We start from the raw sequence: 25,198 nt of genomic DNA, 5'->3' as shown, positions 1-25,198 counted from the left end.
TGACGGCTCAGAAAATATCAAAATACTGAGAAAAGTCATCTTTAAAGTTGTCTAAATGAAATGCTAATCAAAAAATGTGTTTTCATACATTTAAATTGTTATTTTACAAAAAAGGCAAACATAATACAATATTTTCTTAATATTTCAATGATTTTTTTGCATAAAATAAAAATGTACAAGTTTAACCAATACAATGTAAATTTTGTTGATTGCCAAAAATATACCCTTGCAACATACTGTAGGATTAGTTTTTTGTTCCAGGGTCACATTTGGTCCCCCAAAAATTTGAAAGTGCAACCAAAGGGGAAGCCATATGATTACCGGTAACCACTGACTTCTATAGTATGTGTTTTTCCTACAATTTATGTTAATAACTAACAGTTTACAGCATTCTTCAAAACATCTTCTTTTGAGTTTACCAACATCAACAAAAAACTGGTTTGGAACAAGTTAATATTGAATAAATGACAAAATTTTCAATTCTGTGTGAACGACCCCTTTAAGAGGCCCCACACTTAAATCCCATGAACATACAGCAATATGACCATTTGGTAGACACCAGTAGAGCTAATCTTACAGTACTTCACTGAATAATAATCCGCTACAAGTTTTTGACATTTTCCCATCCCCATTACAAACTCAAACACCAAAGTGAACCATGACCCACCATTACAATCCTCCAGACTAATTATGGCATTTGAGAAGACAAGTATGCACTTAGAAATGCTGTATGCGGGGGCTCTCAGTAATGGATCAGCTTTAAATTACAGGTCTCATGAATGGATGAGATCAAAGCTCAGCAGCTTTCCATCTCTGGATAAGTGTCTTAAATGATCCAGAAGAAATTTGGGTTGTGTAAGTTTTGTGACAAATAAACGAAGCACTGCGAGCTGAACAACGGACAAATGAAACAGTTTTAGTGAATCATTATATGCTATAGTGAATAATACTGAAAACCATGGAGATCACAGAAATTATTACTATAATTATGATTAAAAAAATTTTGTAAAATCCTAAATGAAAATTAAATTAAAGGCAGAAATAAAAGTAAACATAATATAATAAAATAAAATAAAATAAAATAAAATAAAATAAAATAAAATATATGGCGGCATGGTGGCGCAGTGGGTAGCACGTTCAGCTCACAGCAAGAAGGTAGCTGGTTCGAGCCTCGGTTGTGTTAGTTGTAATAATAATATAATATAATATAATATAATATAATATAATATAATATAATAAAATAAAATATATTGCGTCATAGTGGCGTAGTGAGTAACACAATTGCCTTACAGTAAGAAGGTTGCTGGTTCAAGCCTCGGCTGGGTTTGCATGTTCTCCCCGTGTTTACGTGGGTTTCCTCTGGGTGCTTCGGTTTCCCCCACAGTCCAAAAACATGCGCTATAGATGAAGTGGCCATAGTGTAAGTGTGTGAATGAGAGTGTATGGGTGTTTCCCAGTGATGGGTTTTGGGTTGCGGCTAGAAAGGCATCCGCTGCGTTAAACATACTGTATGCTGGATAAGTTGGCGGTTCATTCTGCTGTGGCAACCCCTGATGAATGAAGTGACTAAGCTGAAGAAAAATGAATAATATAAAATTATAATAATAAAATTAATAATATAATATAATATAATATAATATAATATAATATAATATAATATAATATATGGCAGCATGGTGGCGCAGTGGGTAGCACGTTCAGCTCACAGCAAGAAGGTAGCTGGTTCGAGCCTCGGTTGTGTTAGTTGGCGTTTCTGTGTAAAGTATGCATGTTCTCCCCAAATTCACGTGGGTTTCCTCAGGGTGCTCCGGTTCCCCAAAAGTCCAAAAGCATGTGTTTTTGGTGAATTGGATAGGCTAAATTGTCCGTAGTGTATGTGTCTGAATGGGTGTGTGTGAACGTTTCTCAGTGATGGGTTGTGGCTGGAAGGGCATCTGCTGCGTAAAACATTGCTGGATAAGTTGGCGGTTCATTTAAATTTAGAGTTTTTGGTTAGAAATATTTCAGTTCTTTCCCAAGGTTTACGATTGTGTTTTAATCCCTAACCCAATGATAGCAACTTTTGGCTTGAGAGATTTTCTGGAGATTCTCAATTGAAATGTATGGTTACCTGTCCAGTATGGCATGACAATAGCTAAAAAAGTTATTCTTTGTTTCTGGAAGAAAAATGTTGGGTCTATTTTTTTCTGACTGGCTTCTTGGACTCACCTTCACTTTACATTTGGAAAAAATTAGATATTGCAAAAACAATAATAATAAAGACAGACAGACAGACAGACAGACAGACAGACAGACGGATTGATAGATAGACGGACAGACGGACAGACAGACAGACAGACAGACAGACAGACAGACAGACAGACAGACAGACAGACAGACAGACAGACAGACAGACAGACAGACAGACAGACAGACAGACAGATAGATAGATAGATAGATAGATAGATAGATAGATAGATAGATAGATAGATAGATAGATAGATAGATAGATAGATAGATTTATACAATGTGCAAATTTTTGATGTGCATGTTCCCAAAATAAATCTTAGGACTACAATCAATATTTCTGAGGATGTTACACAGTATTTGGTCTACTGTCAAAACTCCATTTGAAGTGGTGCTTTATTTATGGTGGTACAAATTATTTATCAAAGGTCATAGATAATTTTTATTCTCAAACATAAACACTAATGAAAGATGTAAGGGTATAAAGCATAATTTGAGACCTTTTTTAATAAAAAAAAGAAGAAAAAAAATACTTTATCTAATTGTAATCCTGAGCTTACAAACCTTAATTTAGGGGTCAAAAACACCAATAACAAACTGTTCATGAATATTTAAAGGGATAGATCACCCAAAAATGAAATATTTATCATCATTTACTCACCCTTTACTTGTTTTATGAGTTTCTTTCTTCTATAGAACGAAAAAAAAAATATTTTGAAGAATGTTGCTTGATGGTAACCATTTGGGTTGTGCGATTATTCGAAATCAAATCCCAATTTGAAACTCTGCAATTAGTTAATTGCAAGAGGCTGCAATATAATATAAATAATATATGTTTATATATATATATATATATATATATATATATATATATATATATATATATATATATACATATATATATATATATATATATATATATATATATATATATATATATATATACAGTACAGTGTGTATACAGACTAACATCTGAGGTGCCGTGCTTCAAAACCAGTCCGCTATGCTTCAGAAAATTAAACATGCTAGACTTTCTGTGAAGGTTGTCGTGAGGCATCGCAGACATGGTATATGTTGTTGTGAACTATGCCACATTACGAAAATAGAAACAATTAAATCTTGTGTCACGACGTCCATTTGTTGTTTACGACTCCCCACGACGAAGGAAATCGTGGCAAAATCGTGTGATCTGACCAGGGCTTTATAACTAGCCAATTCGTTCTGTCCAACCAGAATTGCCCAACTGAATTATTGCCACAATAAAAAAAAAGAAAACAAACAGGAAAGCCCTTACAAGTGGGATTATGGCATCTGCTGCTTCAGAAGCATTAATAGATGAATTAATATCACAGAAAAACAGTTTATATTTGTTATATGGGTTTTTTTTTCACAGACACCAAACAAAAACAGGTAATTTTAGGAGCTGTTGCAGAATTGTTGCTACGGTGTACAGATTATTGAGCTGAAGCTTGAAATTAGATTAAAATCAGCTTGGAGCTTGAATTAAATCGTAAATCAAAATAGATTTAATAATATATATAATAATATATATAGATATTTTCCCCAAATGGCACAGTCCTAGCACCCATTGATTTTAATAGTCGTTCCTACTACGGATATTAATGGGTTCCATCAACTAGCTTTTTTTCAAAATATCTTGAACAGAAAAAAAGAAACTCATAAAGGTTTAAAACCATACAAGGGAGAGTAAATGAAGTCATTTTAATTTTCGAGGAAACTATCCCTTTAATAAACTGTCCACATTTAAGTACTCTTTATACCGAAGAGTACAAAAGACACCACTCACTGGTTAGTGACCGAAGAGTGAGAGTATTTTGGCTAAGTGGTTCCAGCCTTACCATAAACATCATGGATGACATCCAGAGAGGACGACCAAGAGTACCGTTCTGCCCCCAGCTCTGTCAAAGACGATGGGAGTGTCTCCAGCTCATAAGCTCCCCTTTTCCTCCAGTAAAGGAACATCATAAGGACGAGGCTGTAAACACTAACTGCAAAAAAAGCACCCCGCTAAGAGATCCGATCAAGCTGCTTCAAAAGGAAACAATGCCTGGTTGTACAATAAACAAACACTTAACATCTAACGCGGCATATTTATATCCAGCTCTGATGTTCCCCATACTGGATCTAGTTGAACAAATCGCAATAAAGCAGGCACCTGCAGTTACCTCATCTTCCTTAACAATTAAACCTCTCTTTGATCCTGTTTCACGAGTTACAACCCATAAAAGTGTGCAACTAGGCATGCCAAAAAACAGACCCATGTTCCAAATCTGAGCAAATGCTGTTACCCATTTCACAACACCATGATGATAAATCTCAACTGAGAGTGTATATAAAGAGTTCCTCGCTTCTAAAATGGCAGATCAGGCCCCGCAAAGGAATCTAGCAGTACGCCAAGTTGGGAACACCTAAAAACCCATTACACCTTGGCAGGAAGGGTTAAATTAAATTTACTTAAAGTTGCTCAATGTCTTGATGAGATTGTAGTGCCTTCTTTGAGTTAGTTTGTAACTCAATAATATATTTCAATTGAGAGCTACTGATGAATTCCTTCAGTTTTGAAAATGGCGTATCCCACAATGGGATGTAGTGCGCCAAGTCGGGAACACCTAAAATCCCACTACATCTTGGCAGACATGGTCAAACTAAATTTGCCCAAAGTTTCTCCATGTCTTGATGAGATTGTCTTGCCTTCTTCGAGTTAGGTTGCAACTCAATAATAAATCTCAACGACTAGTGTATAAAGAAATTCCTCTCTTTAAAATAGCATATCCCGCAATGCAACCTTGCAGTACGCCAAGTCGGAAAAACCTAAAATCCCACTACACCTTGGCAGAAATGGTCAAATTAAATTTGCCCAAAGTTTCTCCAAGTCTTGATGAAATTGTCTTGCCTTCTTCGATTTAGTTTGTAACTAGATAAATTGTAACTAGATAAAAGTGTATAATACATTCCTCACTTCATAATGGCATATCACGCAATGCGACCTTGCAGTATGCCAAGTCAGGAACACCTTAAAATCCACTGCAACTTGGCAGAAAAAGTCCAATAAAATTTCTCCATGCCTTGATGAGATTGTCCTGCCTTCTTCGAGTTAGTTTGTAACTCAATAATAAATCTCAACTACTAGTGTATAAAGAAATTCCTCACTTCAAAATGGCATATCCCGCAATGCAACCTTGCAATGCGCCAAGTCGGGAACACCTAAAAATCCACTACACCTCAGCAGAAAAGCTCAAATACGGTTTGTCCAAAGTTTCCCCATGTCTTGATGAGATTGTCCTGCCTTCTTTGAGTTAGTTTTTAACTCAATAATAATCTAAATTGAGTATAATGAATTCCTCGCTTTAAAAGTGCTACACCACAATGGGATCTTGCAGTACGTCAAGTCGTTAACACCGAAGAATCCACTACACCTTGGCAGAAAAAGTCAAATAAAGTTTGCCCAAAGTTTCTCCATGTCTTGATAAGACCACTTCCCTTCTTTGAGTTAGTTTGTACCCCCAATAATATACTTTAATTGAGAGTATTCAATGAATTCATCTCTCCTAAAACGCATATCCTTCAATGGGATTTGCAAAACGCCAAGTCTGGAACACCTAAAAATCCACTACACCTTGGCAGAATAAATCCAATAAAATTTTTCCATGTCTTGATGAGATTGTCTTGCCTTCATTTGAGTTCATTTTTACCTCAATGATAAATCTAAATTGAGAGCGTATAATGAATTCCTCGCTTCAAAAATGGCAGATCTGATACTGCAAAGGAATTTTGTAGTACGCCAAGTCGGGAACACCTAAAAATCCACTACACCTTGGCAGAAAAAGTTCCAAAAAGTTTGCCCAAAGTTTCTCCATGTCTTGACAAGATCATCTTATCTCCTTTGAGAAGTTGATGGCGCTTTTTCTTCACTTACATCCCAAAAGATGTTCTTCGCCAAACTATCGGTCTGCACAGAACAGGCACATCGGTGTCAAAGTCTGTGAAAGCAGTTTGGGCAAAGAGAACTGGTTGTCAGAGGGTGTTCGACCCACACTAGCAAACAAATGTTGCATTCATACAGACATGAAGTGCATGCTGGGATTGACAGACTAGGCCAATACCTTCCAGTCTTTGAGAAACAAAGATCCCATGCAAAGCCCTCCTACACAGACAGCGAACTTTGTCTACCATTTGCACAAACAATAAAAACCAGACATTTCTGCATTGATTAGAGCCACTGGTCCTCCTTTTTTTCAGAGATTTATGTGTGCGACTACAACACAGTCAGCTGTTTCTGTGAATGTACACCAGCCAGAAGTGGCTCCTGATAAGATATCTCCTCTACAGAGGTGGATGCATGTTCGAATGACATCATTTCAAAACATGGCGTGTCAAAGGCACAGACTTGTTGCTGTAGCGTTCAGTTGCCCTGCAGAGAAGAATTACTGTGAGAACGTTATGTGCAAGAGATTTCAGAGGGGAGGGACGATCCTGCACAGCCATTCAGATGTCCAATTTTGGGATAAGAAATTAGAGGGTACGGCTGGGACAGACTTACTCTTGGAGTCTGGCTTTGCAGACATATGGTAGTAATCCAGAACCTGGCTTTGAACTTGCAGCTTTTTTATGAACAGGCAGCTGCAGAACCATACAGATTTCAGACAATGATTCTCAGCTACTTCAGCGCCTTTTCAACACAAGCTAAACATTGAGTTTGCATAAAAAGTGTGCTTACGTAATAGGCTGAGAGGCATGAGTGTGTGCTAAAAAAGATCAAGTGAAGAACTGATTTCTTCCAGGTCTCATTGGTGTTGACAGGTGGAGAGAAGTTTGACGCTCTGGTTGCCGAAGTGGTGAAAAACAGAGGTTAACCTATATTTAGATAGAATGGCCACAACATAGGCCTATACTTAAAGAGATAGTTTAAGCAAAAATTAAAACTCTGTCATCATTTACTCATCCTCATCTTGACTCAAACCATTATGAGTTTTTGTTCTGTTGAACACAAAAGAAAATATTTTGAAGAAAGCTTAAAACTAAAACGCACTAGTGTAAACGGGGCCTAAGAAGTCACCATCTAGACCAGGGGTCACCAACTCAAATTGGCATGGGGGTCATTTCAGTGACTGACAATTCATAGCAGGGCCGTTTCAACATTCAAGCACAAGAAAAAAGTGAAACCTGACATAATTGATGCGTCTTAGGACAACAGACAGGACGTTTATATTTCAAGCAGTACCTGTCACCAGTGATAACGCAAATCAGCACGTTCATCCTGTCACACATCAGCTGTTGAAATATATGTGGTTGTTGTGTGTATAGTCGAGCATTAGACACACACTCATTCATTCTTCCTCAGAGTATATGCAGTAAAAACCTTGGCTTTTTGTTTCTTGTTGTACATATTGAAAGGAGTTTGAATTGCTATAAAAATACAACAAAATAATATAATAATATAATACAATAATAATTATTATTATTCTGTCCCAACCAATTGTATTGTCCCAACAGCGTAAGAAAAGCAGAAAACTTTACTGGCAATTGTTCTTCTCAACATCTTTTCTTTTTTTTTTTAAAGCTACAACAAAGAGGGGAAAGTACGTACACATTCACACTTATTTTAACATGTTCAATTTAACCAGTAGTACAATTTCACTAATGTACATAGTTTTTATGCAAATCTTAATAAGCAAATGAGGAAAATCTTTTAAATGAGACCATTTGAATGGAATATTAGCAAAATGATCATATTTGTTACACCACCAGTATAACGTGTAAGCCATTAGGAAGTGTTTGTACAACAAAATACTAGTATAAAATTGATGATAATCAAATGACCCTTGAATATTTACAAAAATAGAGCTTTATTAAAAGTAGAGCACTTACGGGCATATATTTTAATGTTTAAATGAGCCACAGAATTAAAAGGCATGCGTGTTACTCTCGACCGTACACTGAGAGAAAATCAAAGTAAAAGTAATCTGAATGCAGTACTTTAGGGCGTACTCACACAATGCCATCCGTACCGTGCCCAGGCCCGTTTCCTGGATAGTTTGAGAAGTGTGAGTGCGCTGAATCGGGCTCAAGCACGGTTCACTTGGTCGGCCCTGGCCCGGTTGGAAGAGGTGTGCCTGAGCGCGGTTCACTTGGGCTTTGGCGTGGTACGCTTGTGTGTGAGTGCAAAACGCGCCAAAGCCCGAAACTGAAAGCGAGACGTGACTTTTAAGGGGCTGTTTCATATGCATTTATTAATCATTCTTACTGTTCAGTGAACGCAAACTGCCGTAGTTTATTAAAGACGAGAACTCCTCACAGCACGAAAGCTGCGCGGCTTCAGCAGACCTCCTCATTCCTGCAGCACGAGAGCTTTATGATTGTTTATGAGCACCAAAAGTGGCAGATCTGTTCGGCGAAATATCTGACTGAGTGTCCCTGCATCCCTAAGGACTGTTTGGCGAAATATTTGACTGCATTTCACTGCATATCAAACGACTGAAACAATATAACTAGAGAAATCTCCTCTGTGCTGCTGAGTGAGAGAGCGCTTCTCACTGAACAGCGCAGCAGCGATGACATAAGCATGCCGAGGCCCATTTGTGGTGTGAGACGGGAGGGGGGACAAGCATGCTTTGGCCCGGTTCGAGGCAACTGTACCTATTGTGAGTACGTTCTTAAACTTCGACTAGGTGGTGGATCTAATGGCCCGTAGGTCGACAGTTAAAGATCCCTAATCTAGACTCTGCAAAAAGTCACAAAAATACTTCAAGATGCACCAAAATGTATTCCTTTTGTTTCTCAAAACAAACATACAATATTTTCTAAGGCAAAGAGGTCACCTCTTTAATGAACTGAGATACAAAATTAAAACATTTTTATAATGATAATCTAGTAACTTCAGGATATATTTTTAAGTTTGTGCAAACCCTCATGCAGCTACAGACAATCATTTGCAGCTATTTTTTCACACAAAAAGCCAACCCGTCTACATCACCCGGCTTTTTACTTCTCACCACTATCTAGACGGCTATGAAAATCACTGATATGCCTTTCACTCAAACCCTGTTTTTCGAAATCCCTAAATTGTTACTGTAACAGCACATTGGGGTATTTAGCACGTAATGAAAAGCTAGACCGTCTTGCTTTGTGCACAAGCAGATATTAGAGCTCATCCTTGGCAGAGACGTGCTCATTAACGCCAGGCTAAGATCCGCCTAAATGGACTTAAGCTGGGTGGGGGAAGCAGTTCAGCAGTAGTCAACTTGGGACAGGGTGATGGTATGAACTCAGGCTAAAGAGCCCTTTTAATCCCCCTGTAATCATCACACGGATGAGAGAGAGGTGACAAAAAAGTGCTATTCCTCTAATGGTCAAAGCATGATAGCTGCTAGCCCATTAGCAAAACCAAGAGCTACGCTATAAATGTATCTGTGTATAAGTGTAAAAAGTCAATTGCTGAGTCAGTTTAGAAAATAATGGAAGGACTATACATCTAAACATTCAGAGTTCTGACTCAACTCTTTCTCAACAGCTCTGCATGTCTTGTCAGGATTACTGTAATTATGAGATGACGCTAGAACATTACTCTGACTTTTGCATGCTAACTTAGCATGTAAAGCCGGCTAAATCCTTCATATCAATATTTAAAAGGAACATTCATTCATTCATTCATTTTCTTTTCAGCTTAGTCTCTTTATTAATCAAGGGTCACCACAGTGGAATGAACCGCCAACTTATCCAGCATACGTTTTATACAGTGGATGCCCTTCCAGCCGCAACCCAACACTGGAAAACACCCACACACTCTTGCATTCATGCACATACACTACAGCCAATTTTAGCTTAACCCCTAGCGCATGTCCTTGGACTGTAGGGGAAACCAGAGCACCCGGAGGAAACCCACACCAACACGAGGAGAACATGCAAACTCCACACAGAAATGCCAACTGACCCAGCCAGGGCTGGAACCAGAGACCTTCTTGCCGTGTACCCACTGTGCTGCCATTTTGCGAGTGCTTTAATGTTTAAATAATTTTCCATTAAAATTGCATGAAGGTTATGTGACCATCAGGAAGAACGCATCATCTTATTTCTCACAGGATGCATTTTGTGTCTTCGCGGTTTTCGTTCTTCCAAGGTAACCTGGCAAGAACGGTCTTCACAAGAACTCAAGTTCGCTCTCAGCGTTTTGGGAATGGAGAAACAGCTTAAGCGTGTGAAACAGCTGCCAATGCAATCTTTTCAAAAATCGCTGCTTAACAACCAGTGGTCACCATGGTGACTACTTCATAAGTGGGTGTAGCTCTAAGGCTCCACCCTTTAATCATAGAAATCTTCTCCAGTTGATTTTGTCTGTTATACAAACTAACGCTAATGACCTGTTTCCACTGACTGGTACAGTACGATACGGTACGGGTCACCTTTATCAGGCTTGCGTTTCCACTCCTAAAGGCCGCATTTACACTGCACTGTTCAAGTGACTCAATTCCGATTTTTTTCTCCCATGTGGCACAGATCGGATATGGCGCATGTACGTGTAAGCAGGAACAAATCACATGGATTCCGATTTACTCAAATCAGATTCAGGCCTTGTTCATATGTGAAAATTTATCCGACATGAATCGGATCTGTGCTCTCGTATCTGCAGTGTAAGCAGGTAGGTCGGATTTTCACCTGTAAATGCGAGTCGCGCGTCATTAAAAACCATAGCAAATGATGTCAAGTCTGACACTTTCATTTCAGAACAGACTTCAGCAGAGTCCCAAACATTAAATCTCATACTTGAGGACTTGAGGAGCGCAATGTCCACCATGTAACCAATATAAACTAATATAAAACTAGTGCATTGCTACATCATGTGCATAAATCACGCCATGGGCATTAATACATTAAGATGCCTAAAGGTTTAAAAAAAAGCCTATACCAAAAGAAGATGGACAAATGAGAACTTTCTGTCATAAACTATAGTAAAACAGCTTGTCAAAAACTGCGAACAGATTACATACAGGAATAGAGAAAGAGCACTCTTTAATTATCAGCTGTTAGTCAGCGTTCGCTCTTTTTTTCATGGTCATTATTGCGCCTTTGCCGTGTGCTGTGTAAATGCAGACGATCAGACACGAGACACTTTTAAAGATGATGCAAGCAGGTCATCAAAAAAAAAGTCGGATACAGTCACAAAATCGGAATTGACCATCAACATCTGCAGTGTAAATGCAGCCCAAAGGATACCAATGGAAACCAGATGTGTATTATATATTTATAATTCAGATGGCGCTATGTGGCACGGCAGAAATACGAACAGTGTCCTGAGTCGTAGGTGGGCGCTGCGGACAGACGCTGACTTGCGGCGCCAGTGTGCGACCCACTTTGCAGACGCCGAAATGTTACGAATTATAGAAAAACTACACACAACATACATTTAGTCCTTATTTGGGATCAAAAACAACACGCAACATATAGCCCACAGTCAGAGCAAACCTCTTAAATCTTCGCCAGAACATGTAACCTTTTTTAAGAAAGTAATTCCAAAACTCATCGAGTTCATAATAGTCCAAAAGGTGATGATAATAGGCTAACGAGGCAGTTTGTTCATGGTATAGGTTGCTGAAAGAATCCTTTACTCCTTTGTTTTTCCAGCTTCTTCTATGCTTTTTCGTGTGCCACTCTGGCGTTAGTCCGTTTCTGAAAGGATCAGATGTTGGAAGCACTTCAATAGTTATGCGCACGTTATCATCATCAGCTCAAGAAGCTGGTTATTTCAAATATACATAGACACAGATGTAAACTCTCTGGAGAAAGTGAAACTATGAAGTCAATCTAGGGCCTTATATATAATTGCAAAGACAAAAAAAAGTATTGACCAAAAAACTGTAAAATAATGCAAATCTCAAAAATAAATAAACAAATCGCAAAGCGAAAATTGAGCTTTGAGAAATGAAAAGGAATTTTGCAAACAAAAATAAAGAACTGCAAATAAAAATCAAGTAGTGCAAAAAAAAATATTTGCAATTTTTTTAAATATACATTTATTTGTGATTTTTTTTTTCTAGTATTGCCCTTGCAAAACCTCTCAAGTCAAATGCAACGCTCATTTTGATTTGCGAGTTTTACTGTTTGATGATTTAAACATCCCCCAAAAGCAAAGGATTCAGGTATTTTACTTAATCTCGATTAGATTTATGACAGCGATTCATGGCTGATTTCATTTATGTCAAGATCTCTCCAGCTGATGATGTCGCTTCATAGGAGACCTGTTCTGGCATGCTGTACATGCCCAATTTCTTGTGACTCCGCCCCCTCGTCAAATCAAGGCCAGAAAGTGAAACGCACAGAAATGTGCAAAAAGAAAACAGCATCGCAAACTTGTGGTTGACTGAAAATCAAATCAAAATGAGCGTTGCAAGTGACTTGAGAGGTTTTGCAAAGTCAATACTGGAAAAAAAAATCTAAAATAAATGTATATTTAAAAAAAAAAAATTGCAGGTATTATTTTTTTTGCACTTCTTAATTTTTATATGCAGTTCTTTATTTTTGTGTGCAAAATTCCTTTTTATTTCTCAAAGATCAATTTTCCCTTTGCCATTTTGTTTGAGATTTGCATTATTTTATAATTTTTTGCTCGATACTATATTTTGGTTTTGCTCGATACTAAATAGTGGTTTGCTTTTTGGTACCTTGTGACAAATATAAACGGCCATAGAAGCATACCAAACCGTACCCTACCCACTTAGTGGAAATGGGCCAGATTTGGAATAAGTCAACTATGATTATTAAAAGGAAATTAAAACATTATTGCATTATTTTTCATACTGCAGTTAGCAAAGTCCTGCATAGAAGTATTTGGAGTTTACTAGAGTGAACATTTTCATTACTCATCACAGCTGGGACCCAAATGAAAAAAAAGCACAAATTTCCACCTTCAGGCTCCACAAATCAGTCAAAAGAAGTCCAAACAACTCCAACTACAAATTCACGGCTAACTTACACTAATCTCATTCATTCAACAAGCCTAATAGCTGTACAACCACTTAAACCAAGGGCAGGACCTGGAGGAAGAAGAACATGCTAATAGCGCAGTCTTAAGCCCTTCTTGTGTGTGATAAAAGCAAGTGTAGAGCGTGACAAAGTGAAGGATGATGGGAAAGTTGTAAGGCTAGGAGGGCTGCTGAACAGTGGAGAGAATGGCTGACAGCTGCAAAAGCCTGTTCATGAGCATTACATCATCTCAGCACTTGAAAAGCTCATAGCGATAGCCTGGCGCTGTGTTTTTGTGTGCATGTGGGGGTCTGCTTTTGAGTTTTCGGAGTCTGACTAACAACAAAATGTGCCTAGTAATAGGATAAATTGCATATACACTACTAGACAAAAGTCTTGTTGCCTATCCAAGTTTTAGGAACTACAAATAATAACTTGACTTCTAGTTGATCATTTGGTATCAAAAGTGGCTTGTATAAAAGGCAAAGACCTCTAGATTATGCTTATTTTACTAAAATAAAATATTCATGCCTTGATTTTCAATTATTTATTTAGGACTTTACTCAGACAAAAGTCTTGTCACTTAACAAAAATAATGTCCAGTATAGAATATAAAGTAATGGTGCAGTGGAAAAGGAATTATTATTGTGTATGACTCCCATAAGCTTGGAGGACTGCATCCATTCATCTCTGCAATCACTCAAATAACTTATTAATAAAGTCATCTGGAATGGCAAAGAAAGCGTTCTTGCAGGACTCCCAGAGTTTATCAAAATTCTTTGGATTTATTTTCAATGCCGCCTCCATCTTATCTCAGACATGCTCAATAATGTTCATATCTGGTGACTAGGCTAGCCAATCCTGGAGCACCTTGACCTTCTTTGCTTTCAGGAGCTTTGATGTGGAGGCTGAAGTATGAGAAGGAGCGCTATCCTGCTGAAGAATTTGCCCTCTCCTGTGGTTTGTAATGTAATGGGCAGCACAACTGTCTTGATACCTTAAGCTGTTGATGTTGCCATCCACTCTGCAGATCTCCTGCACGCCCCTATAGTGAATGTAACCCTAAACCATGATTTTTCTTCACCAAACTTGACTGATCTCTATGAGAATCTTGGGTCCATGCAGGTTCCAGTAGGTCTTCTGCAGTATTTGTGATGATTGGGATGCAGTTCAACAGATGATTCATCAGAAAAATCTGCCTCCTGCCACTTCTCCAAATGATCAAGTAGAAGTCAAGCTATTATTTGTTGCTCTTACAACTGAAATCGATGACAAGACTTTCGCCAGGTAGTGTATTTTAACAAATGAATTAAATGCAATGTGACTACTCTACACTCAAACATTTATTTTGGCTGTTCAAACAACTTCTTTCATGACATGAAAACACAATTCTTAAGTTTTTTGGGAAGCTTAATTGTTTTATGTTTAATCCACTTCAATTTTATAAACAAGTTAACTCAACTGATTTGTGTTGCATGGGGTAACATGAAGGAATTGTGTAACCCAGCATTCTTACAGTGTAAGTGCTTGTGAATGAATCAGACAAATTAGGTGAGAACAGGGAGTCGGTTTCAGAAGACAAGTTGTTATATAGACTTTTCTTGCTGAAAAAGTTAATGACTTTCGTAGCATGATTGTCTACTAGATTGTCACATTTTTCAAATATAAAATGCCAAACCATTGGTATGCCATTGCTTTATTGGTTTTATCTTTGAACTTCACAACTAAAACATTTAAGTGAAAAACTACAAACTTTTTTTGAAACACTAAAACCATGAAATCAAATGACAACAAAAATAAATAAATAAAAAATGTGACCACAAAAACCGGTCATATGCCTAAACATTTTCTAAAAATTTAAATTTATGCATCATCTGAAAGTGGAACAAACAAGTTTTTTATTGATATGATTTGTTTAGAATTGATTATTGATATGATTTTGGTTTAATAGGATATGACAAAATTTGACAACTATTTGAAACGCTGAAAATCTGAGGGTTCAAATATTTAAACATTGAGAAAATCAACTTTAAATTTGGCAAATTTGTGTTTTAGGAACTGCTATTCATTCATTTTCCTCTGGCTTAGTCCCTGACTTATCAGGGGTTGCCACAGTGGAATGAACCGCCAACTACTCTGACATACGTTTTACTTCCAACCACAAGCAACTGATATTATTAAGTCAATTGTGGTAGAATATTCACAAAATATCTTCATGGAACATGATCTTTAATTAATATTATAATGATTAAAGGAAATTATTTTAGAATTATTATAGTTGCCAAAACCCATTCAACATTAGTCTTTTAGGGCAGGTTTTGAGGTTTAGGGTCTCAAATATATATCAAAAAGGAAAAATTATCAATTAATAATTCAAATAAACTTCAACATTTTTTTGTACATTGCATTTAACAGCTTTCCAGTGTGTTTTTTTGTCTTTTGATGGTAAAAAAAGGTAATTAACTGTACTTGTATTTTGTAACTGCATTTTATTGAAATATAAAGATATTGAGAAGATATTTTGCTGGATTCTTAAGTCAATGTGTGCCAGCAACCAGCATTTATCAAAATATGTACTTTTGTGAAACAAAAAACTCGGTGTTTTATAGTTGGTGACAAAATGTATCCCTTTAACAGCATTTTCATTTTTTTGTAAATTATCCCTAACTTAGCAAAGACCACTTACATTTAGTTCATAAAACCTGACTATAAACAAACACACCAAATTTAGCTAAGAGAAGTGCAAACTGGAAAATAAATACCCCTTGACACTTCAACTAATAAGATTAGCCTTTAAGCAGAAGGATTTGCCAGTGTTTGGGGCAGAGAATTAGCGGATGCAGGAGGAACCAACTTAAAATGATGCAATGACAATTTTGGACGAAGCGTGTCGAACTAAGAGCTTTAAAAGGTCAGTCAGATGAAATCATGCTTCCAAAATGAGGATAAAACACCAGTTAGAAGCAAGATAAAATGACAGAATCAAACTCGAGTTAGACAGAAGCTCTTTCACAGACGGGCCTTAAACAGCAGATGCTTCAAGATTAAAGCCTGTGTATTTCAGGGAGTCTTGAGTGGTCTGGTAACTTGCAGCCCATGCTGAGCTAAGAAGCTGAACAGCACACTTTAGTTTGGGCTTTCTATAAATAACCATTCAAACTGGAAGGCTAATCTTATCTTGATTGCAGAGGTCAATATAATCAAGCAGCGAAATGTTTGGCAACAACATAAAGTGTCTGTGCATGGCAATCTGTAGTTATATTTCTTTTCAAAACTGCAAAGTTTACTTTTTGGAAATTAAGAATGATCCATGAATAATTTGGCACTGCTACAAATGATAAAATAATTAAATATATTCAAGTTTATTTGTATAGCGCTTTTTACAATAAGTGAAGTTTCACAAACAAATTTCGAGAGGAGCATGTGATAAGATTGAGCACGACTGGCTTCTTATTTGTAATCAGTAATAATCCAATCAGAGTTATATATGGATCGTTTTCTCCCAACTGCTCTAACATCGTTTTGGAGGAATCCCCCCTTCCACCCCATCTCCTCCTTTTTACTTCCTTTTCTAAAGGGATACTCTTGAGATCTACCTGATCTTGGATCCCCTTATATGCTTATTGACCGGGCGGGAGCCTTGGGCTCAAGTATCTCTGAGCTCAGGGTTCTCTCCCGGGACAGCATGCCAAACCTGCTATAAATGTCAAGCATATCTAAGTGGGAACTCTTGAATTACTGTTTCTAAGCAGCTTTACAAAAGGTGAACATTATTGCATTACAAATTCGGAAAAGTTAAAGGTGCAGTAGGCGATTGTCTTCAGAAATATTTTTTGATGTGCTGGTTGAAAGTCTCTTCCAAGGGCGTAGATTTGCTTTTGATATTGGTGGGAACCTAATTTGAGCCCCACCCCAATCCAATCGTAAAATTTAAATGTAACTTCACATTTAAAATGTAAAGTTAAAGGAATGTCTGACTAAAATGTAGTTTAATAAAGACTTGCGTTTACTGAGGGATTATTCGTGCATAATCACCATCACCAAGTACAATATTGCCATTTATGCACTGTAAGCTAAAAGATGACTTTACATGTTCTTTGCCTTCTCTGGGCGTGCAAACAGAACAGCACACATTTTATTTCACACTTTAAAAAAAACATAAATAAATCAAATCAAATTAGTAATAAAAACAACATTAAATCCTATGATTTTACTTTGACAAAGAATGAATGCTGACTTCTGGAAAGGGGGATGTAACGTAATGTATTTTTTTATTTAATGCCATGTCAGCAACCAAGGCTATATTCATGGCAGGAACATTTCAATAATAAATATACAATTAAAAATCAACAAACAAATGAATACATGTATTAAATAAGATGTTTAGTGTTAATAGATGATAAAAAATTCTAAAATCTTTTCTGGTGTCACTTTGCTAAAAATGTCCTTAAGAGAGTTTATTTCATTACAAAGTATTCTGGAATCATTAAAAGCAGATCAGTCCAGTAAAATGGGTTTTATAGTAAGGGGAGTTATGCAGTGCAGTACAAACACGAAGTAGGATTTTCACCTTGGTGCAAAAAACAATGGGTTATTCTTGTATGCCCAATAACACATCTGGTAAAAATCACATGATCAAATCTAGTCTTAAAATGTCTTCAAATTCTGTGTGAGATTTCAGGTTGGATTTCATGTAATTCATTATTTTATAATGCATCCCATTCCTCTTGCCACTTGTTTAAAATGTAAGGGGAATGTATATGACACAGTAACCATTTTATCTCGATTGTTGTTTTTTCATAATCGCCATGGAGGCCAACATGGAAACTTTTGTTTTTTTATTAATTACACATCCATAGTTACTATTATGGTGGACTTGTAGCGGACTTGACTTAAAGTTCCTGACACTTTTCTTTGAAATGTAGCTGCTTATGTTCATGTCAGGCCTGATTCTTGCACAGTAAGCCTGATTTTAAAATTTTAACAATGCATTATTTTATTTTGGAGGCCATTCAATTATTGGTGGGGACATTTTAATAATCTGTGGATATTGGTTGGGACACATCCCCTCAGTCCATGCTAATATATATATACAGTTGAAGTCAGAATTATTAGCCCCCCTGAATTACTAGCCCTGTTTATTATTTTCCTCAATTTCTGTTTAACAGAGAGCAGATTTCGTTCAACACATCTCTAAACATAAACAGTTTTAATAACTCATTTCTAATAACTGATTTATTTTATCTTTGCCATGATAACAGTAAATAATATTTGACTAGATATTTTTCAAGACACTTCTATACAGCTTAAAGTGACATTTAAAGGCTTAATTAGGTTAATTAGGTTAAGTCGGCAGGTTAGGGTAATTAGGCAAGTTCTTATATAATGATGTTTTTTTCTGTAGACTATCGAAACAAAATTAGCTTAAAGGGGCTAATAATTTTGACCTTAAAATGGATTTAAAAATGTAAAACTGCTTTTATTTTAGCTGAAATAAAACAAATAAGACTTTCTCCAGAAGAAAAAATATTATCAGACATACTGTGAAAATTTCCTTGCTCTGTTAAACATCATTTGGAACATCACAAGGCAAATTCTGACTCAAAGTATTTGTTTTAATGTAAATAAAAACTGAGAAATATAATTTTGCCCAATCATCTTAAACATCATCTTATTATCTTTTAGGAGAAGCCTGTGTCATTTACGGTCAAAAAAAAAAAAACCTTGCTAGTTGAATAAAAGTAACTAAGTCAGACTTTGCAGGGAGTATAAAAAATTCAGACTTGACTGTAAATGCTAAAGCACAAAAACACACATCTACAGTCATCCATATGCACTGCACTGATATATAGCACCTTCAGGCATCAGACAAACTGTTAGTTCACACTCCTGAAGTGTTACTGTAGAACAAAACTTACGGAGACGCAGCCGGATGCCAAGCCAACTTCTGGGAGGAGATTTGTGAAGAGCTGGATGCATAATCCACTTGTTGGGAACCATGATGTTTGCCTTTACTCTGCGTCCAATGCGTTGAGGTAGAAGTTCACACTAAAGCAGCTGGCGGAGCAGTCACCAGCAGTCAGATACAACTCCTGACATGAGGACTGTGTGGAGAAATCAATATTTTTACTGACAGGGTCACAGATAAACATCATCTAAAACTAATTAAGTGTCTAACTGTTAGTATTACAAACAATCTGGGAAGAAAAACTAGTGTAAATAAAAAAAACATTAATATGCATGAAAAAATAAACTGCTAAAACTAATAAAATAAAATAAAGGGAGGCACAGTGGGTAGCACTGTCGTCTCACAGCAGTAGGTTGCTGCTTCAAGCTTCGGCTGGGCCAGTTGGAATTTTTGAGTGTAGTTAGCATGTTCTCCCTGTGTTGGCATGGGTTTCCTCCAAGTTCTCCAGTTTCCCCCACAGTCCAAAGACATGCGCTATGGTGAATTGGGTAAGCTAAATTGTCTGTAGTGTATGTGTATGAATGAGAGTTTATGAGTGTTTCCCAGTGATGGGTTGCAGCTGGAAGGGCATCTGCTGCGTAAAAAAATATGCTTGATAAGTCGGTGATTCATTCTGCTGTGGCGACCCCAGATTAATAAAGGGACTAAGCCGAAAAGAAAATGAATGAATTAATGAAGATAAAATAAACTGCTATATTGTGCAATGTTGATCAATTGAATATACGTGATTAAAATATATTTAAAATAGAATAGCTTTTATTTAATTGATACTTTTGAATTTTAATATATCACTTTCCATAAAAGTATGAACCTGCAAAACGGTTTTCAAAACTGTTATTTATCATAACTCTATAATCATAAGTTTATAGAAGAGTAAATAATCATGTTAAAACAAAGACTGGAGTAAAAATGCAAAAAAAACTGTTACTTTTTACTTGTAAAAGATGCAAGAAGCTAAAAACCTCTAAGTGCCGTCTGAAATTTCCATCGAAAATTAAAGATTTTTACAGCCTCCTTTGTTTATGTTGAGATATTTAACTTTAAAGACCAGAAAAAGGACTTATTCTATGCCATAAAAGTGATATTACTGAACATACACACATGCACCTGATAAAAATTAGCATTTTAGAGAAAAGTTTTAGATGGAATTTAGAGGTTTTTGCATATGAACTCTTCATATATATATATATATATATATATATATATATATATATATATATATATATATATTAGGGATGTAACGGTATCAGAATTTCACGGTACGGTAATACCTCGGTATGAATGTCACGGTACGGTATTTATTGAATCATTTACAGGAAAAACAAAACTTATGAAAATACTTCAAAAAAGTGCCAAAAGTGTCAATGACATACAAATTAGCCATCTATCTGTAAGCTTTGAAACAGGAACTTCAATTTTAATAACAAAAAATTATTAAACCATGTAAAAAAAATAAAGTTTCAATTTAGTATTGTTGAAAACTCATCACATTCAACATTTAATCACTCACTCACTTACTTAGATAGAGATGGGTTTAAAGGAAAATTATCATATAAATATAATCTGGTAAAAGCTGGTATCTCTGGGTATTTACAATGTCCCCTGCAACAGAAAAAAACCCTCTCATTTGGGACTGAGGATTCTGGGACAGAGATATGACTTGGCCCATGTTGACAGCAGTGGGTAACGTTGTGCATTGTCTTTCCTCTACTTGAGAAGACAAACCATGAGTGAGATAGAGATCTCTTTGCGGTACAAGTCAATGTCTGCATCAATCTGAACAGTGTGCTGTGTTTCTGCAGTCCCCATGACTGCTATTAGTCGTATTCCCCAACTTGCAGGCACGTGCACACATAGGGCTCAACCTGTGCAGTGCACATGCCCTTTTTAGTCTTGGATAGAAAATGCCCTTTTAAAACGATCAAAAGTGCCCCCGCGACGCGACACAACCTCCGTCCAGCCCTTCAGTAGACAACACCGCTCGAGTATGCGCGCTCAACCCCCCCTCGGCGCTTTACAATACGCGCGCGACAACACAGCTGATCAGAACGCGCGCGACAACACCGCTATTCAGCACGCGCGCGGCGACAACACCCGCTTTAGGTTCGATCATTTCCATCTTTTTTTCATCTCCGCTACTAGCAGCACACTCCATTTCCGCATTACTGGATCTGTAGCGACAACAGACCGCAAAAGATTATGGCCACGCCTGGGCTGATGGGAAATGTAGTTTAAGCTACCTCCCGTTCGCTTCATTCGCCTGAGCAAATTTTCTCAGAAGACCTATAGTTTTACCGAGTCATGTGACTTCGGTAATATCGAAAAAAATTAATATTGCGGTATGACGGTATTTACAATACCGTTACATCCCTAATATATATATATATATATATATATATATATATATATATATATATATATATATATATATATATATATATATATAATCTATTAGGTATAATTATGTTTTGTTCATGCATATGGTCATAAAGTGTAATACATAAATGTTTCATAAGGATTTCGTTGTTTTCATTCATTTTTTAATTAAATTAAATAATGAAGTTTTAAATATGCAGTGCACGCATTTCAGTATATACTTTAATACAATGTAAAAAATCCTGGTTGCCTTCAATTTTTAAGCTGAATCAAATTAACCTTATGAGTCAATTGAACTTATGTTAAAATGACTTGTTTAAACTTATGTTAAAATGGCTTACAGCTTGCACAACTTAAAATATTAAGTTAGAACATGATTAAATTAGTTTAATAAGTTACAATTAACTAAAAACACATGCTGACATGATTAATATCTTTTTTTACAGTGTAGTTTTACCTCTAATGCTGCAGACATTTGAGCCATTAAAAGTAACTTTGCAGAAAACTTATTAAAGTGAAATAAACAACTCAAGTTGTTTTTAAACATCCCTAGTCAGTGATGTACATAATATATCCACTGCATAATAAACACTGACCCAGATTGCTCATCTCAAAACAGGCCTGATTTGCCTAATAACTCCTTTGATCTCTCAGTATTCTGTTGCATTGTAAATTCAGTGTCGCTAAGCGCGCGTGCACGCTGTTTACGCACATCCATCGATTAACACACGAACAACAACATAACCAGTGCACTAACGAGATTGCTTGCATTTGCTTCAGTAGTTTTGCTAATATAAATGAAAACTCACTCTAACCTGTTGCATTGTAAAGCGTCATCGTCCACCCACAGAACCAAAATAAGCTAGTCCATTCAGCAGCAGCGGGACTTTAAATTCACTCCAATATCGCTTTCATCCCTTCAGCAAGGTGCTGGATTTACTGCACCACCGCGGTCTGCTTTAAATCCATGTTTGGCGGGTCAGGAGTGGCGATTTTCAGCGTCAAAGTTTCTCGCTGCTTTGTCTGGGCTGCTCCCTCTACTCTGTTTCAGCCATGGAAAAGCGTTTTCCATTCATTCAAGTCACCTTTAGTCAAGAGATTCCTCTGCAGTGACTAATTCAGCCGCTAGAGGCGCCAATAAGAGACTGTTTTTATTAATTTTTTTAAATTGTGAAATGTGTATAAACACGTACATGACACTAAAATCATTTGAAAAAATAAAAAAGATAAAGTACTGCGGTATGTTACATTTATGTTACCTTTTTTATCTGGGAAATTATTGCTTTTTTTCAATAATAATATTAATAATAATAATAATAATTATTATTATTATTATATATATATATTCTTCTAGTTGATCATTTAGCCTCAGAAGTGGCTTATATGAAAGGCAAAGGCCTCTAGTTTATGCTTATTTTACCAAAATATTCATGCCTTGATTTTTAATTATTTTAGGACTGAAGGTCTGACTTTGCTTAGACAAAAGTCTTGTCACTTAACATAACTAATAAAAAAAATTAATAAGAAATCAAATTACTTATTAATAAATTCATCTGGAATAGCAAAGAAAGCATTCTTGCGGGATTGCCAGAGTTCATCAAGATTCTTTGGATTTACTGTTTCTCAATTCCAAGAACGCAGAGAACTGACTTGTGTTCCTGTGAAGACCAATCTTGCCAGGTCAACTCGGAAGAAGCAACTCAGTAGACCGCGAGAACAGAACGTGTGCTCTAAGAAATGAGATGCTGCGTTCTTCCTTGGTTCTTCCTGCTGGTCACATGACCTTTACGCGTTTTTAATGGAAAATTATTTCAACTTTATATACGCCTCCTTCATCTTACCCCAGACATGCTCAATAAAGTTCATGTCTGGTGACTGGGCTGGCCAATCCTGGAGCACCTTGACCTTCTTTGCTTTCAGGAGCTTTTATGTGGAGGCTGAAGTATGAGAAGGAGCGCTATCCTGCTGAAGAATTTGCCCTCTCCTGTGGTTTGTAATGTAAAGGGCAGCACAAATGTCTTGATACCTCAGGCTGTTGATGTTGCCATCCACTCTGCAGATCTCTCGCATGTCCCCAGACTGAATGTAACCCCAAACCATTTTTCCTTCACCAAACTTGACGGATTTCTGTGAGAATCTTTGATCCAAGCAGGTTCCAATAGGTCTTCTGCAGTATTTGTGATGATTGGGATGCAGTTTAACAGATTATTCACCGGATTCAACCTACCTTCTGCCACTTTTTCAAATGATCAAGTAAAAGTTATTATTTGTTACTTTTACAAATTATTTAATTGTTAGCCAGAACATATCTCAGTAAGTAATTGTTTCCACATTGTGGAACAAACACGTATACACTTATTCCTGACTTCACAGGAGAGCTGTTTAAACTGACAAACAATACATAGGAAAGCAAAATATCTGCTAAAACTTTTTAACTCTTTTTTTTTTTAAACTAACATTTTAAATTTTTCTAAAAATGTAAAAGTAATGCATTATTAACTTTACTATTTACTTAAAAAACTAATCTGATTACATAAATTACTTGTAATGCATTACCCTAACACTGCATTTCAGTGCATTTACACTCACCAGTGGTTTAGGAATTCAACTGCCCGAGGGAATTCAAGGGACCGGTTTATAAAAAAAATAATAATAATCTGAAAAAGCTTTAATGCCGTGTTTTGCTATCCAGGATTAACTGATCTATTTTACTTTTATGACATTTTTTAAAGGAACATTGGGTTGGATCACTGTGAATCAAATACCAAATTTCAGGATTACCAAAACCTGTTTACCAGAGCCTTAAATGATATGGAACCATCCCTATCTCATTGTTAGATGTGACATACTTCATGTAGGCTTCAAATATGAAGGAATTTATATACAGCATCATCAGTAATTTAGTTATTTGATTAAAAAATCCCAACTGAATGCGTCTTTTTGATGGGATCAATACAATCCTGTTTTTTATTTTCGTGTGTGTGTGTTTGCTTTTTTGGATCATATAGAACCCAATCTGTTCAAAGTTTGAATAGCCCATGGGGCAGGTTTAATCCAAATCAAACGTAATATTGGACTATGTGGTCTGATCTTAATTTAAAATCCCTCTGTTACTTTTGAAAAACCCCTTCCCAAGATTTGATCCATTCTGTGATCCAAAATTACTTTTGAAAATCTGGGCCCAGTTGTGCATTTCTGTACTGATTGATTAATCGGATGCATGAAAAGAAAGTTCAACATTCATCAAAACAAACAAACAAACAAAAAATATTCAGAGTTTGTATTTCTCAGTTTTTGTTCATTTGAAATCATTCTTACTCAGTTTCAAAACATTTCAAATAAGTATATGCTTCCACACCGTACACAACAAACACATCTGCACTTATTCCTGATTTCACAGAAGAGCTGTCAGACAATATACACGAAAACAAAATAACTGGCACAACTTTTTAACTAACATTTTTATTTTTTTCTGACAATGAAAAAGAAAAGTGTAACTTCACTAGTTACTTAAAAAGTAATCTGATTACATAAGTTACTTGTAATGCATCAAACCAACACTGCATTTAAGTGCATTTATCCTCACCAGCAGTAATTTAGTAATTCATCTGCAGGCTATGTGAAAAAACCTGAACATACTTGAATATGTGG

At 36.4% G+C, this 25,198-nt stretch overlaps 1 protein-coding gene across 4 annotated transcripts in view; it reads right to left on the bottom strand.

The window, feature by feature from the left end:
* plekhg5b (pleckstrin homology domain containing, family G (with RhoGef domain) member 5b) overlaps positions 1–22,610 on the bottom strand; it is a 156,751-nt gene extending 134,141 nt beyond the window's left edge. For 2 of the 4 annotated variants that reach the window (XR_015523911.1, XM_087307658.1), the window contains exons 1-2: positions 22,363–22,610; positions 19,122–19,307 (exon numbers count right to left, since the gene is read on the bottom strand). Coding sequence is in view for 3 of the 4 variants with exons in the window: in XM_087307658.1 (XP_087163784.1) it covers positions 19,122–19,203 (82 nt within the window). In the remaining variant the exon portion in view is untranslated. Of the gene's footprint in view, positions 1–4,085; positions 4,236–5,397; positions 6,229–19,121; positions 19,308–22,362 lie in introns of those variants that run through there. The other 2 variants (XM_087307656.1, XM_087307657.1) reach the window with 2 other exon arrangements.
* Positions 22,611–25,198: the final 2,588 nt, after the last annotated feature.

Source organism: Danio rerio, chromosome 23 (genome assembly GCF_052040795.2).
Source record: "Danio rerio strain M-AB ecotype USA chromosome 23, GRCz13ab, whole genome shotgun sequence".
In the NCBI taxonomy this organism is placed as follows: Eukaryota; Metazoa; Chordata; class Actinopteri; order Cypriniformes; family Danionidae; genus Danio; species Danio rerio.
Note: the sequence above shows the minus strand (reverse complement) of the source record. Positions and strands in the feature narration are given on the sequence as shown.